Raw genomic sequence first — 23,490 nt, 5'->3', positions numbered from 1 at the left:
ACATCTTCTATATTGTAGATCTTGTATATTTTAAAAATACATGTCGTAGATATTTTGTATCTTCTAGAATTCTTGAATCTTCTTGTAGATATCTACCATCTTCTAGATAACTTCCATCTTCCAGTTAGCTTGTATCTACTAGACTATGACCATATTCTAGATATCTTGTATCTTCTTGATAACTTCCATCTTCTAGTTATCTTGTAGCTTCAAGAAATCTTCTAATTTGTAAAACCTCTTGTGCCTTCTACACTGTTAGCCTGGATAAGTTGAATTACTTAAAAAAAAATTGAGGAAACCGGTTGCCTTAAAAAAATTAAGTAATATGTAATGAAAACTTGAGTTAGAATAACTATAATTTTTGAGTTAGGCTAACATAAACATATGTTTGCGTAACTCGTAAATTCTAATTATTTTAATTTAATGTCTTGAAATTGTTTCATTAGGCAATTGACACTTTTTTTTTATTTAAGTGATATTAACCACTTGTTAAACACCAAAGGGTTAACCTTTACTGTGAACATGGTCACTGACCAACACAAAAGCCCACTCATCAGCAAAGAGAACGATAACCTTCGCTCTTAGCCAACAACACAACGTTAGGCAGCTGAGTAAAGCAAGGCAGCCTGGGAAGAATAAAAGCACACTGACGGTGAGTAGAACAAAGGGAAAGAAACACTCAGTATGCAAATAGATGGAGCCAGGAGCCAATGGGAAAGAACTATATGTTTTATCTAATAAAATCGTGTTAACAAAACAAACATGTAACCGTATTTCACAGCTTACTTAGCTTCACTCAGTTTCACACATTTGTTCAGCAACTTTAATGAGAGAAACAATTAAAACCAACAGAAATGTCGTCATTTTTTGAATGTGGGGTTTCAAAGTTGCCATAGAAACAGACTAAACTAAATAGCAATAGTTAAAAGTTAATTCAACTCAAAAATGTCATTTGAGTGTACAAAATCATCAAAAACGTTCCCTTAACTTAAAATCGTTGAGCAATGAGTGGAATATACTGAGGTTTATGTACAACTGACTTAATTTATTTGAGTTAAAACAAAATGCGGGATTACAGTGTAGGAAATCTTCTAGACATCTTCTAGCAAATGTCAATATTCTAGATATCTTCTGTCTTTATTTCTGGGTTTTAGTTCTCTAGAATTTTCTAGATATGTATCTTCTAGATAACTTCCACATTCTAGATGCCTTGTAAAAATAAAGTGCCACTTGTAGGACTCCACAGGTCGCTAAGTCTTTGTTCACACATTGATGGGCTAGTTTTCTCCACCAGCGACTGAAAGCTTGCTTTCGGATGACTTGGTGCGTTTCTCTCGCTCTTTACTTCACTGTAAGGAGTGGTCTCCATTAACCCACAAGCTTTCAGACCATTTTAAAAATGCAAGGCTAGAAATTCTAAGGGTTTCATTGAGAAAATATTCTACTGTAAAGGAACTGTTTCTGAGTTACAAGCTGTTCTTACAACAGCTTCTGTGAAGTTTAGAGGTTCAACTAGGCGCAGTCTTTTTTCACCAACAGGTTACAATCAGTCTCTGTCACCCTCTGTGTTTGCTAGTCATAAAACCACCAGCTTTCTCCAACAGCGTCACTAAAAGCTTGCTGTTAAGTCACTTAGTGTTTTTCTCTCACTCTTTCTTTCACTATAGTTCCTGCAGCTCATCAGGGAATGGCCTCCACATAGCCACACACTTTTTTTAAGGCTGTTTAGGAAATGTATGGCTAGATTAGCATGCTAGTTTGATGGTGCTTGGTGTCGGTCATTCTACAGATTACAATGAGAACGTTTTCTTCTGTAAAGATGCTGTTTTGACGATACAAGGTGCTCTTATGACAGCTTCTGTGTGGTCTACAGCTTCACCTAGGTTCAGTCTTGTTCCCTGAACAGACTAGTCACTTGCTATAACCCTCTGTGTTCATTTGCTGACCATGAAATAAGGGTTTTGTTGTACACATTTTCTCCTACAAAGATACTGTTTCTGAGTTACAAGCTGTTCTTACAACAGTTTCTGTGAAGTTTACAGGTTTAGTTAGGTGCAGTCTTTTTCCACCGACAGGTTACAATCCGTCTCTGTCACCCTCTGTGTTCGCTAGTCATAAAAACCCCAGCTTTCTCCAACAGCGTCACTAAAAGCATGCTGTTAAATCACGTAGTGTTTTTCTCTCACTTTTTCTTTCACTGTAGTTCCTGCAGCTCATCAATGCAAGGCTAGATTAGCATGCTAGTTTGATATTACTTGGTGTCGGTCATTTTACAGATTACAATGAGAACGTTTTCTTCCGTAAATATGCTGTTTTGAAGATACAGGGTGCTCTTTTGACAGCTTCTGTGTTGTCTACAGCTTCACCTAGGTGTTCATTCGCTAACCATGAAACAGTGCTAGTGTTTTGCACCAGTGTGACTGAAAGCTTGCTGTTGGGAGATGTGCTGCATTCCTCTCACTCTTTACTTCGCTGAGGTTCCTGCAAATCACCAAGAAGTAGTTTCCCTTAACCCTCAAGCTTTTAGACCATTTAGAAAATGCAAGGCTACATTAGCATGCTAGTATGCTAGTATGATGGGTGTTGGTAGCTCTAAGAGTTTTGTTGTACACATTTTCTCCTACAAAGATACTGTTTCTGAGTTACAGCTGTGAAGTTTACAGGTCTAGTTAGGTGCAGTCTTTTTCCACCGACAGGTTACAATCAGTCTCTGTCACCCTCTGTGTTTGCTAGTCATAAAAACCCCAGCTTTCTCCAACAGTGTGACTAAAATCTTGCTGTTAAGTCACTTAGTGTTTTTCTCTCACTCTTTCTTTCAGTGTAGTTCCTGCAGCTCATCAGGGAATGGCCTCCACATAGCCTCAAGCTTTCAAGCTGTTTAGGAAATGCAAGGCTAGATTAGCATGCTAGTTTGATATTACTTGGTGTCTGTCATTCTACAGATTACAATGAGAATACAAGGTGCTCTTACAACAGCTTCTATGTGGTCTACAGCTTCAACTTCCCTGAACAGACTAGTCGCTTGCTGTAACCCTCTGTGTTCATTCGCTAACCATGAAACAGTGCTAGTGTTCTGCACCAGTGTGACTGAAAGCTTGCTGTTGGAAGCCGTGCTGCATTTCTCTCGCTCTTTACTTCACTGTAGTTCCTGCAAATCACCAAGAAGTAGTTTCCCTTAACCCTCAAGCTTTTAGACCATTTAGACAATCCAAGGCTACATTAGCATGCTAGTATGATGGTGCTGGGTGTCGGTAACTCTGAGGGTTTCGTTGTACACATTTTCTCCTACAAAGATACTGTTTCTGAGTTACAAGCTGTTCTGAGTTACAGCTGTGAAGTTTACAGGTTTAGTTAGGTGCAGTCTTTTTCCACCGACAGGTTACAATCAGTCTCTGTCACCCTCTGTGTTCGCTAGTCATAAATAACACTAGTGTTCTCCAACAGTGTGACTAAAAGCTTGCTGTTAAATCACTTGATGCTTTTCTCTCACTCTTTCTTTCACTGTAGTTCCTGCAGCTCATCAGGGAATGGCCTCCACATAGCCTCAAGCTTTCAAGCTGTTTAGGAAATGCAAGGCTAGATTAGCATGCTAGTTTGATGGTGCTTGGTGTCTGTCATTTTAAAGATTACAGTGAGAATGTTTTCTTCTATAAAGATGCTGTTTTGAAGATACAAAGTGCTCTTACGGCAGCTTCTATGTGGTCTACACCTTCAACTAAGTGCAGTCTTTTTTTTCCCAAACAGATTATAATCACTTTCTGCAACCCCCTGTGCTCACTAGTCATGAAATAGTGCTAGTTTTCTCCACCAACGTGACTAAAAAGCTTCCTGTTGGTGCTTTTCTCTCACTCTTTCCCTGCAAATCAGCAGGGAGTGGCCTCCACGTAGCTGCAAGCATTCAGATCGTTTAGAAAATGCACAGCTGGATTAGCATGCTAGTTTGTGTGTCTGTAATTTGGACGCAATTAAAGCTTTTTGGCTGACTGGGTGAAATGCTCGGGCTTTGTACACGTTGGAAAAAAGTAATCCGGCCCATGACAGCGTAATGAGGCAACACCACAAAGGGTTTAGCTTGAGCTCCTGTTGTTATACAGGTACAGGGTTGTATGTTATGTACTGTCCCCCACCTGCTGCCACTGAATACCGTGCAGGTGACATTTGAAGAATTGTCCTTTCATGCTGCACTTCAGGCATTTTCGGTGTACGTGCCTTGTGCCTTTTCAGACCTTCACAGACACCAAATTGACACCTCACCTCACATGCTCTTCTCTGTCATTTACAATTTACTCAGAACAGTGCGCAGAGTTAGATGCATTGAGGTAGCTGTCCTTGTCTCATCTGTGTCATTTCTTTAACACAGCTTTCCAGAACACCTACTGCACTCAGGATAACTCACTATAACAGAAATGCAAATTTATTCCAATAACAACTAGTAGATTTAAATATTGTTAAGTAGACCATAAGATGAATTTGCAGCTGTTTTATTCAATATTTCAAGTCTTTTTTATATATTTAAAGTCAACGTGTGCAAGTTATTTGTTTCGAAATTCCATTTCTGCCAGAGACTCAGGAGGCAAGAGTGAAGGAGGAAATTTTTTTATATCCTCAATGGAATTTTACAAGTTGAAAGATAACAATTCAATAGAAATTAAAGAGTCTTTGGTGTACAACCCGTCCTCGGTCCAGGTCTTGGAGCATCAAGACCCTCGCTGATCCTGCCGGATAGAGATGGCAGGGGTGGAGCCTACCCCCAGGGCAGCCAAACAGGGGCCCAAGTGGTGGTGGGGGGCGAAGGAGAGCAACGTCAAAACGTAGGCACCTAAAGCAGCAGAATAAGTACGTGATTTGAGTCATTTTAAAGACAGGTGTAGTCCAGTAACTGTTGAGGACCAATGAATAAATGACATAGCATTAGAGTCTCCTGGCAGAACCTTCGCTAAAGCTTCCATATCTACTTTTGTTTTATTAATTTTACTATACAAATAAACCTGTAAAATCACAGGCTTACATACTAAGGCTTATTATGCAGTAACCACAAGGACCTCAATGCAGACTGGCTGAGCTATTCTTAGGTTATAAATGTGTAATAAAACTTTGGGCCCGCCGGTGGGCCCTGGCCATTTCAGGGGTTAATCCTTTTTTTTGTGTTATTTTTATTATTTTTTTTTTTCTCGACTAATTTTTTTTGATCATTTAATGATTTGCTTAATATATTACTGAAAGTGTTGACTTGAAACCTTTGAACTTCAAGTTTTTCCCCTAAACTGATATTTACAAGTAAAAATTCAAATGGCTATAAAGCTCTTACAGATTTAATCAAACAAGGCTTTGCTGAATGATATGATTTTAAATTGGGGCTCACAAAGTCTTAAATAATGTCAAAACTGAAATTGATGCACATGTGTCATTTCATAGGCTGTACTTCTGTAATCCGTCTGTAACATTGGCTAAATCATCAGTAGTTAGTATTGTTGCATATGTTATTCATGTGTAACTACCCATGACCCACATGACCCACTAACCCACTATAAAGTGGGACCGAGCTTTATAACACTGCACATGATTGTCTTCACTCTTAGGGCATTTAGCAGATTAGTGGACTGAATAGTGAGTATAAAACCAACTGCTTAAATGTATGATTGTCAGATCACATTGATACCAATAAAACTTTGAAAGCTTAATATTGGACGATTTTACCAGCGAAACAATACATCGGTCAGGCCCTTCACTCTCTGTCCAGTCAGCTCTATAGTTTCGCTGCAGGACGAGCATCACTAGAGAGCGCATCAGTGTGAGTGTGTTTGACCAGAACAGTGGGCATGACTCCACAGCATGTCCTCCGAATCCAGGTGGACACTTTTCTGACCGCTTCTTTAGTTTCGCCACCGTGGGCTTTGTTTCTTTCTCTCCTCCGGGCATGTGTGAGCGTTCGCTGGGTCGTAACACTCATTCCCCAAGTGAGAGTGTGTGTGCTAGTGTGTGAAGGTAGTGTCTGACATGGAAGTGTCTGGCTGAGCGAGCATCATTGGAGGTGTGAAAAAAGCATCTGGGGCTTTGCAATGAATACACACACACACACACACACACACACTCACACACACACTCACTCACGCACACACACACACACTAACACAAACATATAGATTACTATTCTGTGGAGAGTAATACTTTATTTGAAGGACACGGACAACTTAAGAACAAAGTTCTGGACCACAGGCTGGTTGTGCTTTATATTCTTGGCCCCCAGTGGATTATCTACAATCATTGTTGTCCAAAAAACACATATTGAAAGAATATATCTCCAAAATGATAACTTTACAGGAGAAAATAAAAAAATACTCTTTACTTTTAATGTAAATTAATGTAAAAAGATGTTTTAATAAGTCATTTTGGACAATTTCTGTTGGACCAGTCATCATGAATTTTCTTCACAATGTAAGGCCTAGCCATTGGGTTCAAATGATTAAAATAAAAGTCAACAATATTTTTTAAACAGTGATGTGCTCAAATTTTTAATGGACAATAAAGAAGTACAGTACCAGTCCAAAATTTGGACACATTTAGAACTAGAACTAGGACTACTTTGTCATCCCAGATATGCCTAATGGGATATGTTTTTCTTATAGACATCTTCCATCTTCCAGTTTTCTTGTATCTTCTAGAAAAGCATCTATCTTCTAGATATCTTCTATCCTATATCTAGAAATTGTCTATCTAGATATATTCTATCTTGTGCTTTTCTTCTAGATATGTTCTATTTTCAAGTTGTTTTTCTATCTTCTAGATATGCATCTAGATACTGCATATTCTAGGCATTTTATAGTCTCTAAAAAAACCCTATTTTTAGATATTTTCTTCTAGATATGCTCAGTCTTCTAGAAAATGTGAACCTTCAAAATAATTTGTATCTTCTACATGTCGTCTACCTTCTAGTTATCTTGTATCTTCAAGAAATCTCCTAATTCGTAAACTTCTTTTAGAAAATGTCTTCTAGACATCTTCTGTCTTTTGGTTTTCATGAGCTTTCTAGATATGTATTTACTAAATAACTTACTTTAAGTCATACATACTTTGTGTCTTCTACAAAACTTCTACCTTCGAGATATCTCATATTTTCTAGAAATAGTCTATCTTCTAGATACTTTCTGTCTTCTAGATATGCTTTATTTTTCTAGATATGCTTAAGCTTTACGCTTTTCTTCTAAATATCTTCTATCTTCTAATTTTCAGGTATCTTCTAGCTATGTATAGATAACTTCCATTTTCTAGACATCTTGTGTCTTCTGGGAAATTTCTATCTTCTAGATACATTCTATCCTCTAGATTTCTCTTGTCATCTAGACTATCTTCTATTTTCTTGCTCTAAATATTTCTCCCTAAAATACAATGTCCAGTGGTAGCTTAGCCACTGCAACTAGGCCCAGACAGATTTGACAGGCTTTCAGTTTGGAGGAAAATGCCATGATGTTGTGTATTTTAAGGGTTTGGTTGGGGAACTAAATGATTGATTTGCCAAGGCTGCTTCACACCCAAACTGCAGATACTTAAAGGCATTGTGAAAAGCTAGTGGCTAAAAAAATAGACTTTAAGAAACTATAATACAATCTAATAAACTGACTCGTGCATCAGTTTAGCTGGAGGCATCTAATTTGTGCCTGAAGGTGGCATAAAAGGCTTAGTACATCATGCCCTCAGGCTTCAGTTATTTATCCTAAGAATTACTATTCAGTAACTGTACAAAGACTAATATGTAAGTTCTGTGTTTATGAGAGTGAGGAACTGAAGCGTGGACAGGACTGTCCATGTACAACATCAGACTCAGGTCTGTTTTTATGTAGCAGTTTTGCTTTTATTTGAGGGAATGTGCCGACATAAATGTCACACACTTTCACTTAAAAGCTCCTATAACAATGTTTCCAATGTTCCAACTTTGTTAGCGCTTGTAAGCGAGATCTGATTGGGTCAGGTCTTAAAGTTGTGGATACAAGTCAGGTACAGGCTTCAGTTTCATGCCCGTGCAGGGGTGCCCAGTCCTGGTCCTGGAGATCTACCACCAGGTTTAGCAGAGTTTAGCTCCAACCCTAATCTGTCACCCCAGGTCCAGGTAATGAAGGCCTTCAGGTGCCCCTGAACATAACAGCCAGGTGTGTTTGATCTGACCTTTGCAGAGGAGTAGAGCTCTAGGACCAGGATTGGGCACCCTGTCTCCGAGTTTAGGGGTTAGAAACAAGGAGAACATCTACAAAACATCTTCAGCCGACCATGAAGATAAAGTGGAACTTGTGGGACTCCACAGGTCACTAAGGCTTTGTTCACACATTGATGTGTGTCAGTGTGAACAGCAAAAAAACACACTGAATCTGACATTTTCAATTCTGATTTGAGACGCTTTCATATGTGGGACTGAAGTCCGATACGTGTCCGAGATGTGGCAGTGCGACTCCACAATCCAACTCCACATTCGTCATAATTTCGCGCTGCTGAGGCCTCAAACATTTCAGGTGATGTTTCTGTACAAAAAAATAGAAGAGACTGATTCAAACACCTCTGTGTTTGAAGAGATTTGGGAAAAATGGCCAAATGCAGCCATAGAAGAACGAGGCTGCAGCGTCAAAGAACAGTTAGAAGTCTGAAAGCAAAGTTTAAAGAATCCGAGGACACAAACCAAAGAAGTGACCGCGCCCTTTTTACGGTGAGCTCGAACACATTCTGGGTGATGAGCTCAGCTGTCAGTCAGTGAAGCTTCATGATGGCTCCTGGCGAAGATGAAGCTGAACCTCGGGGAGTGACTGGAGTTCGTTGGTAGTTATGATTGTTTACCTGTGGATGAGCCGCGTGAAGCTCTGTTCTTTTGCGCATGAGGGTCAGTTTAGGAGCTGATCTGTTCAGACTGATGTCGCATACAGATCACATTTAAAAGATAATGTGAACAGCCAAACAAAGAAATTGGATTTGGTGAGAAAATCAGATTTGGGCCACTTTTACCTGCTGTGTGAACGTAGCCAAAGTAAGCTTTCAGGATTTGGTCACAGTTCAGCCGAGTAGGGTTCTGTTTAGTTGGTGTACTTGCTTTCAACTCGCCGGTGTCAAGGCGAACGTCACATTTTAAAGGGATGAAAGTATCCACTGTTGAATAGTCAGTGTTTCTCAGTCAGCGACCTCTTCTAGATGGACAGTAGGGGTTTTTGCAGTTAGACGTCCTTATTTATTCCCTCTCTACTCACCAGCTTTTCATTCCATGCCGTCTGTTTGCTTCACCAGTGGCATTAACTTCAGTCTAAAGTGGGCTACATGTGAACGCAACACATTGTGGGCAAACGCACAGCGCCGTATGTGTATTAGCATCGCTAATGACCGCATGCTCGTCCAAGCTGTCCGTCCACATCACTCGCATTGCTGCTTTGTTCTCATCCCACTCCTTTGTGCTTCCTCTATGAACGTTGACTACTTGCCCTGATCTGTGATGAGCGAAGCCTTTTTCTAGTCTGTGATCTTTCCTTATCGCTTCTTTCTTTTCTTCCTGGTCTGTTTTCTCTCTTTCTCTCTTTTTTCCTCCTCTTTCCTTATCTCTTCATTTCATCGCTCATGCTCCTCTTGTTTCTTTCAACCCCACCCCTTTCCCACTTTTTTCCCCTGTGGCCCCACCCCACTTCACCTTGTCTCCTCCCCTTCTTTCCCTCCCTCCCTACATTCCCTCGATCCCCCGTTCCCTCCCTTTCTGCCCCTTATATGACTAACCTTGCAGAGGGTACCCCAGCTCTAGCCCCCGTGCCCCCCCCACCCCTCTGAGCTCCCCGTACCCCGCACTCCTTCTTTGACTTACTCCTCTCCTCCCCCACCAGTTGTCCCGAGCTCAGGCGCCCTCCCTTCCGCCCCCCGTGACGTGGCCCCTGTCCTAGTGTCCAGTCGCTTCACGCGCCTTGGCTGGCGCCCCCCGCTGGAGACACACGGGACCATCCTCACCTATGGGGTCTTCTACTCCCAGGAGGGAATCAACAGGTACGTTCTTGGGGGGGGGGTCTTTTCAGAGCCACAAGGAAGCGGCGTCTCTCCAAGGCCAGCCTGAGGATGCCTTCTAAAACCAAAAATGCTACGTGGAGCAGCTATTTGAAAAGTTGCCTTCAAGCAAGTATAAACAGGAGTCCCCCCCTGGTGTTATTTGAAGGAATAGTTTGGGGACAAATCCAATTAACCTAGTTCTACCCTACATGTAGCCAGTCAAAACATGTCTGGTGTTCATTTGCTTCTTTAGTTTTGCACTGGAGCCACAAGGATAATGTAGCTAAAGAAAGTTTGTAGCCCAGCAGTTAGCATGTGCATCACATGTTTGCCTCAAATCACATTTAAGTTGTCAAGTAACCTCTAATAGACTTGCTTATGAGGTTTCTGGCACTGTTTGATGTACTGTTGTCTGTAAAAGTTGACAAAAGTGGCTAAAAACAGTCGTGTAGCTAAACACGGTAGCAGCAGCCATCTTGAAGCCTAATTCTGTCCATGTTTTATGTGATGATTTACCACATAAACCACAAAAGCAAGTCTATTTGAGATTCATTAATAACTACATACGATTTGAAGGCAAATATATGGTGATTTAGATATAGAATATGATGCTAATTGGCTAATAAGCTTCAGCTACAGTAGCTTCATAGCTTCAGTGAACAGCTAAAGAAGCTCTGGACACCAATTATGTCTTGGCTGATTGACTAGATTTCTCACCAAGCTATTTCTATAGCTTTGCTCTCCATCATACTGTTTCCCCCCACGCAGCTTTCAGAAAACAAATGAGGCAAAATTAGGAAAAGAAATAGGTTCATAATTAGCAGAAAGCAGCCACCACCAATAATGCTCCAGAACACTGAGGTCCATGAGTCAGCTTTGTTTCAAATAAGCTTTTGTCCACATGAGAAATATGACCTTCTGCCAGGCCTCACAGTGTATAATTAGAGCTGCCCATGAATGACCAGCTGCTGGGTTTCAGGGGATGTGAAATGAAAGCATTGGAGCTTTTCTTATGTAAGGGAATTAATATAATAAACAACGTCTGTCAGGTTTAATAAAAAAAAAATGATTATATAAATCTACACTGAAAAGCTGAATGCTTTCTTTCACTGCAACTTTCAATTAGAAATGTGATACATTAGTCATATTCGGTCAAAAAGGGCTACAACAAGTCAAACTTAAACGTCTTTAACTTGCAGGGCGTAATAAGTATGTAGGAAGTTAACTCTTTTAGGTTTTCTCTGCTTCTGTTGGCTTATATACAGTAACAGTCAAATGTTTGGACACATCTGACAGTACGCCGGTTCAACATAGTCTTGAAGACATAAATCTAAAAGTTCTTGTTTAAACGTTTGTAAATTAAACTGTGTCTTAGAGACGATTCTGAGTTCAGCACATGTGGAACTTCTAGAAAAGCATCCCTGGTGGCTCCTCATGAAGCTGCTTGAGAGAATGTGTAAAACTGCGTCACGGCAAAAGGCAACTTTGAAAGATCTGAAAGGGCAAGGAGATGACATGAGAAATCTAGAAGATCTCTTCTAGATTTTTTTTTCCAGAAGATACAAGATGTTTAGAATGTGGAACGTATCTAGTAGATACATATCTAGAAGTTACAAGAAAACTAGAAAATACAAGATATCTAAAATAAAAGCACAAAGCCTATCTAGACGATAGAAAATATCTAGAAAATAGACAATTTCTAGAAGATACAATATATCTAGGATATTGAATTTGTCTAGTAAATACACATCTAGGAAATTCAAGAAAACTGCAAAATATCTAGAAATATTAGAAGTATTCTAGAGGATACAATCTGTCTAGATAATGGACGTTATATAGTAGATAGATATCTAGAAGATACAAGAAAACTAGAAGAAGAAATCTAAAAGAAAAGCATAAAGCATAAAAAAAACATCTAGGATGATAATGCATATCTAGAAGACAGAAGATATATGGAAGATGATTTCTAGAAGATACAAGATATGTAGAATATGGAAGTTACATAGCAAGTGGATACATATCTAGAAATGTCAAGAAAACTAGAAGGTAGATATCTAGAAGATAAATCATATCTAGAAGATAGAAGATATCCAGAGCATATCTAGAAGACAAGATATTTAGAATATATACATTATCTGAGAAGACACAAGTTTAGAAATTACAAGATTTCTTGATGATGCAAGATAACTAGAACATGGAAGTTATAAAGAAGATACAAGATATCTAGAATATGGTCATTGTCTAGTAGATAAAAGCTATCTGGAAGATGGAGGTTGTCTACAAGATACTAGATATCTTAGATAAAGATAGAAGATTTTTTTTGAAGATTCAAGAGATCTAGACGATACAAATATCTACATGGTATTTTTCTAAGATACGAGGTATCTATAATATAGACGGTATTTCAAAGACAGAAGTCTTCTAGAAGATTAGATATGTTTAATGCTTTTTGGTCACTCTATAATTCCATGGTTTAATTTTTACAGCTTTGTGTTTATGTCTATAATGTCTAGAAAATGAGTAAAATATTAAAAAATAGTAAACACCCTCTTAAATGTGTCCAAACTTTTGACTGGTACTGCATAACCATTTTTCCAACTACCTACCACTGTGGTGTAGTCAGTAGTACATTAGATCTTCTTTATGGTTCCCCCAAAGCCTGTTTATCCCGAAACGTGTCCCTGTTTGTCATGCTGTACATAAAAGCTGCTCTTAAATAACGCAGCTACAATCCTCAGCTCAGCTCAGCACAGGGACGGACTAGCTTGAGATGATTTGAGGCTGCAGTGTTTACAATGTGCCTATAGGGATCTTGAGGGAGTGTTTTAATTCAGACTGATCCCTGATCAGCTCTTGAGCGCTGTTTGTTTTGTCCTCGACAGAGAGCGTTCAGTAAATGTGTCGGAGCCAGAGAGTCTCCAGCTGACGGTGAGCAGTCTGAAGCCCGAGGCAGTGTACACTTTCAGGGTGGTAGCCTACAACGAGCTCGGCCCAGGAGAGAGCTCTGAGCCAATCCGGCTGACCACACAACCTGAACGTAAGTAACCAGCATGCATTGGACCTGGTCACTCCGTATTATCTGTTAAGTAATAGCTCAACCAAGCATACTAAGCGTCCGAACCAAAACATTCCTGAAATGCAGTTGATATCATTTGAATCAGACTTACTTTTTTTGCAGTTTGCACTCCAGATTACAATCTGATATGCAAATAAATTGAAAATCAGGACTTCCAATATGAGCACAGCCTCAATATCAAGCCTCTGTTTTTGATGTGAGTGTTTATGCACGCTCCTTTCTACAAACTTTCTAAAAGGTTCCCTCATATTGGCTTCCATTATCGACCTTTTAGTGCAGAAAGTAGCATTTAAGGATGGGCTTCTCACCTTTCTAATGAGCCTCTGCGGAGATGTTGAACAGCTTGACCTTTTCTCCGCATCGCACGGACAAGGTTTCCAACTATAGCTCTCCATCTGTACAGACGCCGAGGAACACGCAGAGCCTGACAAAGGAAACACACTCCAAAGAAGCAACAAACCCACAAATGACCGCTGAGAGTGATCTGCAATGCGTTTTGAAATAGTCTCATGATCACTGTCACTACACTGCAGCACTGTATACTGCACAGCTACAGGGGACAGAAACGGCCCCCTGATCACTATTTTCTACATTTTAGCACTTTGCAGTAAACATAGGGAGCAGAAGTGGTCCCTTAATCACTGTTCCCTGCATTGAAACACAAAAAGAACACTGTTATAGGGAACAGAAATGGTCCCTAATCTCTATTCTCTACATCAGTGTAAGTGAGACTGAAACAAAATCTGGGCCCACCTGGGCGCCCCTGAGGACCAGGTTGGGAAAAACTGCCCTATATTGGAGCACTACATAGAACACTACTATAGGAAACAGAAATGGTCCCTTAATCACTATTCCCTACATTGAAGTATTATGTGGAACACTACTGTAGGGAACAGAAAAGGTCCCCTAATCACTATTCCCTACACTGAAACACTATTTAGAACATTATTATAGGGAACAGAAATGGTCCGATACCATCGCTACATTGAATTACTATGTAGACCACTATTATAGTGAACAGAAATGGTCCCTAATTAATAATCCCTATATCGAATCACTACATAGAACACCACTATAGGGAATAGAAATTGTTCCTAATCACTGTTCCCTACATTGAAGCACTATTTCGAACACCATTAAAAGGAACAGAAATGGTCCCTAATCACTATTCCTTACATTGAAGCACTGTGTAGAACACTACTGCAGGGAACAGAAATGGTCCCTAATCACTATTCCCTACATTAAAGCACTATGCAGAACACTATTTTAGGGAACAGAAATGGTCCCTTAATCACTACTCCCTACATTAAAGCATCATTTCGGACACTATTACACTAGGAAGCACAATATAGACCGCTATTATAGGGAACAAATGTGGTCCCTAATCACTATTCATTAAATTAAAGCACAATTTTGAACTCTATAATAGGGGACAGAAATTATCTCTGATCACAATTCCCTACACTGAATCATTATGTAGTACACTATTATAGGGAAAAGGGATGGTCCCTGATCACTATTCCCTACACTGGAGCACTATATAGAACACTATTATAGGGAGCAAAGGTGGTCCCTAATCACTATTCCCTACATTTAAGTACTATCATTGAAGTATTATATAGAACACTATTGTAGGGAACACAAATGGCCAATTACAATTACATTGTAAACCATGAGAACTGTATAGAACCACGCTATGAAGAACCGAACTTGTCCTTTAATCACTATACTCTATATTAAAAAATCAGAAACATAATAGAATAAATATTAAATGGAAAAGTATTGTGCATTACACAGTGAATAGGCCATAGTTTCAGACATTTTCCTCCTCCTTCCATTCGTTATTTTCTCCTACTCTTCGTTTCATTTTTTGCCTTTTTCCCGTTGCCTCAGGGCTGCACTGTGAGCCTGCAGGAGCTCGTTTCCCAGCAAAACGCCTCTAATGCCTAGATTATCATCACGGCGAATATGTGCATATATTAATGCAGGCTAAAGCTGCGGACAGGCCTGATGCAGCATTAGCTCGGCCTGTGGAGGAGCAACAAATTGACCTTGACTTTCTTGTTTAAGCGCTGATTGAAATGGCAGCCCGAGCTAAAATCATTCGCTATGGAGAACGTAGCATGACTGCTGTGTGTGTGGAGTGAAGGAATGCAAAGCGGCTGATGTATTAAAGCTTTTTCACCTTAAGCTTCCAGTGGAGAGAAAAGTTCTACATATAAACAGATCTATGAAAAATAAAGTGGTTTCAAATAAATCCTAAATCTTTCTTTCTTTCTTTCTTACTTTCTTTATTTCTTTGTCTCTATTTTTCTATTTTTCATTACCTTCTCTCTCTCTCTCTCTCTCTCTCTGTCTCGGTCTCTCTCTCTCTCTCTCTCTCTCTTTATGTGGAGCAGTTCAGGTTCCTGGTCCTGTTGAGAACCTCCAGGCAGAGGCGTCATCCCCCACCTCTATTCAGGCTTCCTGGGACCCCCCAGCTTATGCCAACGGCCCCATCCAAGGCTACCGGCTCCTCTGGACTGAGACGTCCAGCGGCAAAGAGCAGGTCAGAGTCTGACACACTACACTTCCCATCAGCCTTTGCTCATCAGCCTATTAGTGTGGAATGTTTTCTCTGTTTGTTTGAAAAAGGTGAATAAGGGGTTGGGGGGCGTATGTGGGGGTCTTGGTGCAACTGAGATTGAAACAGTGGATTTTGTGATTTGATTAAACTTGATTTCTCAGTAATGTATATTTAATATTCTCCTGAATAAAATGTGCATTTTATACCACAAGTATTCAAAAGTAGTCAATGAAAAGTATTCATTTCAGTTAATAACATAATCTGAATGTGCATATTTACACATTACATAATGTTTCCACACAAAACATTTTAGAAACATTAAAAAAAAATCTTTTTTTTAATTTAGCATGTAATTAAAGTTTTCATTTACTTTACTTCATTTGCTTTATTGAATTTACTTTTAGTTTAATTTCTTGCTGTTACTGAGATGTATCGTGTTTATAAAGCAATTTGTGCTGCTACCTATATAATAATAATAATAATAATAATAATAATAATAACACATATTATTATTATTATTATTATTATTATTATTATTATTATTTTGCATCAGTGACTTCTAATTTGCCTTCAGGTTCAATTGGATTTTTTAGGTTCTTGTCAAACAGTAGCTATAAAAGAACATGTTTGTGGGCGGAGCTTGGATACATGTACTATGTACTTTTAGTTACATTTACTTGTAACATTTCCATTTTTTTACTCTTATTAAACACTTTTTCCATTTTTTTTTATTTTGTCACACTGTATTTTATTTTGTGTAATTTACACACAGTAAAGAATGTTTTGAGCATTAATGTACAATGTGTTTAAATTATATAAACATTATATAACTTATTATAAAGTAGTTAAACAATATATGTACTATTATTGTTGTTGTTGTTGTCGTTTAATCAGAGTGTGGAGGTTCTTGGCCAGAGCTACAGGATGGAGGGTCTAAAGAAGTTTACAGAGTATTCTTTACGCGTGCTGGCGCTGAACCGCCACGGACCGGGCATCAGCACTGACGAAATGGTCATCACCACCCTGTCTGACCGTAAGACTCCTTTAATACACCATTTACACCATCTAAATAATACCTGCTCATTGGTGGTCCTGTAGGGGTCCTGACCGTTGAAGAACAGGGTGACAAAGTATGTAGAGAAACAGACAGACTACAGTCTGTAACTGTAGAACTACAGAGTGAAGCTATATGTGGGTGAGTGTAGATATAAGGAGATGTACTTAATGAAGTCAGTGCTACATTTAAATGACATGATTATTTAAATGTAATGATTGAGGGTTTATCTGCATTGTTTGTCTTCCAGTGAAACTGCTTGCTTAATTGACCTTCGAGTGGCATATGGGTCATTGTCCATTTAGAGTGGGAAACTTAAAAAAAAAAAATTAAAATATCAGGCACAGCTCCAAAAGCCAGTATGTACATTTACAGTTGAGCTAAGATTAAACAACATATTTCTCCTTTATGATTTCTCAGATTTTTCTTTTTTTAATCCTGTTTTATAGTCACTCTGCGTCTGTAAAACAGCTCGTCAGCATTTAAGAAGCCATTTTTAATATAAAACTATATTTTTAAGACGTTAAACTTAGTAATTTGTATACAACAGATTCATGTTTACTTTTATCATTAACGTTATACTACATTTGAAAAACGTCTTTTATTAAATAGTTCATTTGTCACGGAGATTTTGGTCACTGGTGTTATCAGGACTCTTATTTTACATTTTAACACAGTATTTTCAGCTCTATTAAACAGCTTCTTTGGGTCGAGGCCCCTTTAGAGAGGAAGCACTTTAAGGCGTGAGAGAGCCAGTCCACACCTGCTCACTATATTTCATTAATTTATTAATAATTTTGTTCATCAGGCAGCTCATAACGTCTATGTGTCACTGGTGTTATGTGCTTTTTTGGCTGAGTAATTAATCAGTTTTAACCAGAATGTCACTGGAGTCACCGTCACTGGTGTTACATCGTATTCATATAACACCAGTGACTGTAAAATATGTTTGGAATTCAGCTCTCCTGTCTGCATATATGATAATGGGAGATGTTAATGGACATATTACGATTTAGTTTTGGGATGAAAGAAACAGATTTTTAATTTTTTAAATGTATCCACCTGAATTCCCACTCTAAATAGAGAATGATCCATATACATATTATCATTGAGTCAGAACTGAGAACTGTATATCAGTTTCTTGTCCATCTTGGTCAAACATTGATGGCATTTGGAAAATATTTACGTTACGGTATGAAGTTCATCAGACGTTAATGAACTAATTTATCCATCATCAACGGATGTCGCGTTGCATTTGCCGCGCGAGGTTTAGCGACGTCTTCCGCGTAATCAATTTCGCACCGCGTCGCTCAACTCTGACAGGCCGTCGCGACGTGTCAGAGATGGATTTGACTTGCTGGAGGCGCCACTGCATCTCCATTAAGAGGGACCCTCCGCCACCTTCTGTCTGAATTCAGTTAGGCCGGAGGGGACACTGCAGGTCTCCTGTTCCAGTGGATGCTTTTTCAGGGACATCCCCTCATTTCTTCATCTCACCCCCCTCTTTTGGCCAGTCTTTAGGGTCCTGAGTGACCGTTACTCCAAAATGGGAGATGGTTAGTTTACCTTTTTAAACAATGACACACCTGGGAGCTTCTAGGTACGGAAGTCCGGAGAGGCCATAATCTGTGGCTGTCGTTTTCTGGATTATTAATTTTTATATTCATTATTATATTGGTTATCTTGTGAAATCAAGATAACAAAGTTGTTATCTTGAAATGATGATTTATTTGTCTTGTTATTCCAAGATAACAATTTTGTTATCTCGAAAAAACAAGATATCTTTTTTGTTATTGTCAAAATTGTTATCTTTAAATAACAAGATAAATAACTCGTTATCTTCAGATAAAAACCTTGTTATTTTGAAAAAACAAGATAAATAGCTTGTTATCCCAAGATAACAACTTTATCTTAAGATCATGGGATAATTGACTCATTATCTTAAGATAACAACTTTTTTATCTTGAGATAAGATAAATAACGTATTATTTCAAGATAACAATTTTATTGTCTTGAAATAGCAAGATAAATAACTTATCTCAAGACAACAACTTTTGTTATCTCAAGATAACAAGATAAGTACCTCACTATTTTAAGATGACAATTTTGTTACCTGGAAATAACAAGATAAATAACTCGTTATCTCAAGATAACAAGTTTGTTATTTTAAGATCATGAGATAATTAACTCATTATCTTAAGATAACAATTTTTGTTATCTCAAGATAACAAGATAAGTAACTCTTTATTTCAAAATAATTTTGTTATCTTGAAATATTAAGATAAATAACTTGTTTTTTTCAAGATAACAAGATAAGCTAACACATTATTTTCAAGATAAAACTTTTGTTATCTTGAGACAACAAGATACATAACTCTATCTGAAGATAACAAGTTTTGTTATCTCGTGATAACAAGATAAGTAACTTGTTATTTTAAGATAACAACTTTGTTATCTTGAGATAACAAGATAAATAACTCGTTATCTCAAAATAACAATCCTGAAAATTTTAACTACCGCATGGACTCTCTGGACTCTCTGGACTTCCGTATTTAGGAGCTTCCCAGTTGTTTTTAGGTAAACACCCACTGTATTCTTGGATAGATAACTTATAGATGGATATTTACTTTGTTGCGGTCTCAAATATTGAAACTGGAGAAGGTTTCTGACCTTCATACATTCATTACGTCCACTTTTTTAGAAGCTTTCACTTATACTTCCAGTCATTGGTCAGTTTATCATCTCCATTAACCTTTATCAGGCCCTTTTATTACACATCAGATTCTGACCATAGTGTCACGGAGTGTGTTTAAATGCACTTAATAATATGATAACTGCAGAAAATCTGATTTTGTCAGTAATCTGATCAACACGTTTACATGCACTCGAGTAATCAGAAACTCCAGGTCTATATGAGTCAGACAGTAATCAGTTTTCTGCTTTGCTATCAGCCAATAAACTCACAGAAGAACACGTGACGCAAATATAACGTAACACTCAAACTTCATTCCGCGGCTCTTTTCTTTAAAAAGAAGAATTACGCCAATTTACCTGAAAATATGAACATACATCATATAGAAGATGACGAATATTTAAATCCTTCATTTCTTCGATAATGTATTTGGTTTCAGCGTCGCTGCTCGCTTATTTCCGGTACTGCCGTCTGTTTTTGCACATGCACAGACTGAGAAACCTGAAACATATCAGGGTAAGAGTTTATATGCACTGAGAAATCTGATTACTGAGCTAAAATCCAGCTCTCTTTGTCAGATTTCTTAATCGGATTTCTAAATCAGAGTATGGTGTTTACATGACCTTTGAATAATTGGATAACTGCAGAAATCTGATTATGATCGGATTATCAAGTGCATGTAAACACACTCATTGCTAGGTTCACAGTGGTCCACCACCCTATAATGTCCAATCAGGAGCAGCTCTGTGGTCAGAAACTAACCACTGATGAAATAATAGAGGATGGCTTGCACAAACTGGGCTACAGTCTCTAACTGAGCTCCAGTGGAGAGGTTTCTGATATAGTTTAGATGGACATGAATGTCGTACTTTGACACTTCTCTGCATTTTGTTACATCTTTGAATGGACATAAACGAAGTTTCGGTTTCCTGCCTGTCCTCCTGATCGGCTTTCTAAAGCGGGCGATTGACTGAGGTTTTAACCTGAGGATTATGTTGTCCGCTAAATCTCAAATATTCAATTGCCGGACGCTTATCATCGCTGCCCAGCCTGCAGGGCGTGAACGCAGCCGACTGAAGTCTTTGCCTTGTCGCCAATTTGTTAGTATCAGAACACGGTGGCTCAAACCGATCTAACGGACTCGCACTGCGAGACAGAGGACAGTCAGACAGACGGCTTGTAAACACTGAGAGACTCACAGCAGACATGAGTTCACAGAGAGAGAGAGAGAGAGAGAGAGAGAGAGAGAGAAAGAGAGAAAGAGAGAGAGTGTGAGGGAACGCAGCATTGTGACCTGAATGCAGACACTCCTCTAACTCTCCAGCTCTAACACAGTGAGACTCACCCTTAATACCACACAGACTGGAAAGTTCAGCAGTGATGCTGCACTCTTTCTTTCTTTCTTTTTTTTCTGTCTTGTTCCCTCTCTCTTTCTTACTCTCACTCTCTCACAAATGCTGTCTCTTGCTTTCTGTCACTCCCCCTGTCTTTGTACCTCATTCTCTATCTTTCCCCCTCTTTCTCTCTCTCTCTTTCTCTCTTTCCGTCTCACTCTCTGTCTCTTTTTTTTCTCTTGTTGCTCTCTTTTCTCTCTTTTTCATCTCTCTCTCTCACTCTCACCATCTCTCTACCTTTCTTTCTCTCCCTATCTTTCTACCTCATTCTGTCTCTTTCCCTCTCTCTCTCTCCCTTTCTCTTTCTTACTCTCACTCTCTCACAAGTGCTATCTCTTGCTGTCTTCCTCTCTCCCAAACTTTCTATCTCATTCTGTCTCTTTCTCTATCTCGCTCTCTCTCTTTTGCCCCACTCTTTCTCATTCTTTTCTATCTTGTTGCCTATCTCTCTTTTTCATCTCTCTCCCTTTTAACGCTTGTTCTTTCTTTCTTTCTTTCTTTCTTTCTTGTTCCCTCTCTTTGTCTCCCTTTCTCTTTCTTATTCTCAATCTCTCACAAGTGCTGTCTCTCACTTTCTATCACTCTCCCTCTCTTTCTCTCTCACTCTTTCTCCTTCTCTCTTGTTGATTATCTTTCTTTTTTATCTCTCTCTCACCTGCACTCTTTTCTTTTTCTCTTTTTCTATCTTACTCCATCTCTCTTTTAATCGTATTTACTCTCTCTCTCTCTCTCTCTCTCTCTCTCTCTCTCTCTCTCTCTCTCTCTCTCTCCCTCCCTCTCTCTCTCTCTGCGCTACCTCAGAGAGACAGTGAGTGTTGTTGGTTCAGTGGTGGCTCTGGCACTCGTTCGTTGGCCGACTGTCTCTCCGTATTACCTTCAATGCTCACTAAGAGGCCGCGGGAATTTATTGTCTGTCAGCTTCCATTAGCGCGCCGCCGCGGACGCTTCAAATGAGCCGCGAGAGCGGCCGCCCCATCTCCCGCTTAATTAAAGGCCCCTTGTGTCGCACTAATGAAATTGTGCCACGCCACGTCTTCCTCCCTCCCTCTCTCTCTTTATCTCTCTCCTTCCTCCCTCCCTCTCTCTCTTTATCTTTCTCTCTCTTCCACTCTCTTTTCCTCCCTCTGTCTTTCTATCTCTCTTTATCACTATCTCTCTCTCTTTTCTTCCTTTGTCTTTGTCTCTCTTTCTCTCTCTCTCTCTCTCTCTCTCTCTCTTTCTTCCCTCTTTCTCTCTTTCTATTTTTATCTTTCCCTCCCTCTTTCTTTCTTTCTTTCTTTCTTTCTTTCTTTCTTTCTTTCTTTCTTTCTTTCTCTCCACTGTTTCTTTGTCTTTCTTTCTTACTTGCTCTTTCGCTCTCCCCCTCTCTCTTCCCTCTCCTCCCCCTCTTCTCCTTCCATCTTTCTTATTCTCTTCTTCTCTTTCTTTTTATTTATTTCTTTTTTTACTTCCCTGTCTCCCTACCATCTCCATTCCTCTCATTGCTTTATTTTTTGTTTCGTTCTTTCTCCTTCTCTTTTTACTTTTCCTCTCTCTCTCTCTCTCTCTCTCTCTCTCAGCGTAAACACGCTATTAAAGCATCCCAGGTTGGAAGTTTTAATGATAATTGTATCTGAGAATGAAGTCCAGCCCCAACTTCTCACGCAATAACAATTAGCAGGTGAAGATTAAAGCTCGTTTACAAAATGCTCCTTTTTAATTATGGAAACCAATTAGAGTCCTTCAGCTGACGGAGCAGTAAAATGAAGCAACTTTGGGACTGACTTAGTAAATTACAACAAGTGGAACATTAGCCTGGTCAGGAAAGTTTACAAGTCTATGCATTTGTGTGAGCGTAGGTGCCACTTTATTAGAAACACCTACCTTATACTTCCACTCAGTGACCACTTTATTAGAAACACCTACCTTATACTTCCACTCAGTGGCCACTTTATTAGAAACACCTATGTAGTGCTTCCACTCACTGACCACTTTATTAGAAACACTTACCTCATACTTCCACTCACTGACCACTTTATTAGAAACACCTACCTTATACTTCCATTCAGTGGCCACTTTATTAGAAACACCTACCTTGTACTTCCACTCACTGGCCACTTTATTAGAAACACCCACCTTCTAATTTTATTCACTGGCCACTTCATTAGAAACACCTACCTCGTACTTCCACTCACTGGCCACTTTATTAGAAACACCTACCTTGTACTTCCACTTTCTGGCCACTTTATTAGAAACACCCACCTTCTAATTTTATTCACTGGCCACTTTATTAGAAACACCTACCTTGTACTTCCACTCGCTGGCCACTTTATTGGAAACACCTACCATGTACTTCCACTGACTGGCCACCTTATTGGAAACACCAACCTTGGGCTTCCATTCACTGGCTAACACAAATTGTGCCTCTACAGATTGTGCTACAGTCTCTAACTGCACACCAAGGTGGAGCTACAAAAGAGGGCTTTCTCATAAAGTGGTCAGCAAGTTTATATATATATATATATATATATATATATATATATATGCATGTTTGACTGTGTTACATATAGACTTAAATTCCATTGAAATGTAGCATTGCAGTAAACACAATTCAACTGATTGATCTGTATCGATGCCTCTGAAACGCATCAACAGGCAGATAACCTGGAGGTCTTTTGAAAGTGTATTTGCATTAATGTCTATGATAGGTTATCTCATGTAAGGTAATTT

At 39.1% G+C, this 23,490-nt stretch overlaps 1 protein-coding gene across 1 annotated transcript in view; it reads left to right on the top strand.

The window, feature by feature from the left end:
• Nucleotides 1–23,490, top strand: part of dcc (DCC netrin 1 receptor) — a 400,188-nt gene that overhangs the window by 259,654 nt on the left and 117,044 nt on the right. The window contains exons 8-11 of the mRNA XM_036580725.1: nucleotides 9,843–9,999; nucleotides 12,882–13,036; nucleotides 15,475–15,623; nucleotides 16,536–16,674. Coding sequence (XP_036436618.1) covers nucleotides 9,843–9,999; nucleotides 12,882–13,036; nucleotides 15,475–15,623; nucleotides 16,536–16,674 — 600 coding nt within the window. The remainder of the gene's footprint in view (nucleotides 1–9,842; nucleotides 10,000–12,881; nucleotides 13,037–15,474; nucleotides 15,624–16,535; nucleotides 16,675–23,490) is intronic.

This window comes from Colossoma macropomum, unplaced genomic scaffold (genome assembly GCF_904425465.1).
Source record: "Colossoma macropomum unplaced genomic scaffold, Colossoma_macropomum, whole genome shotgun sequence".
Taxonomy (NCBI): domain Eukaryota; kingdom Metazoa; phylum Chordata; class Actinopteri; order Characiformes; family Serrasalmidae; genus Colossoma; species Colossoma macropomum.
Note: the sequence above shows the minus strand (reverse complement) of the source record. Positions and strands in the feature narration are given on the sequence as shown.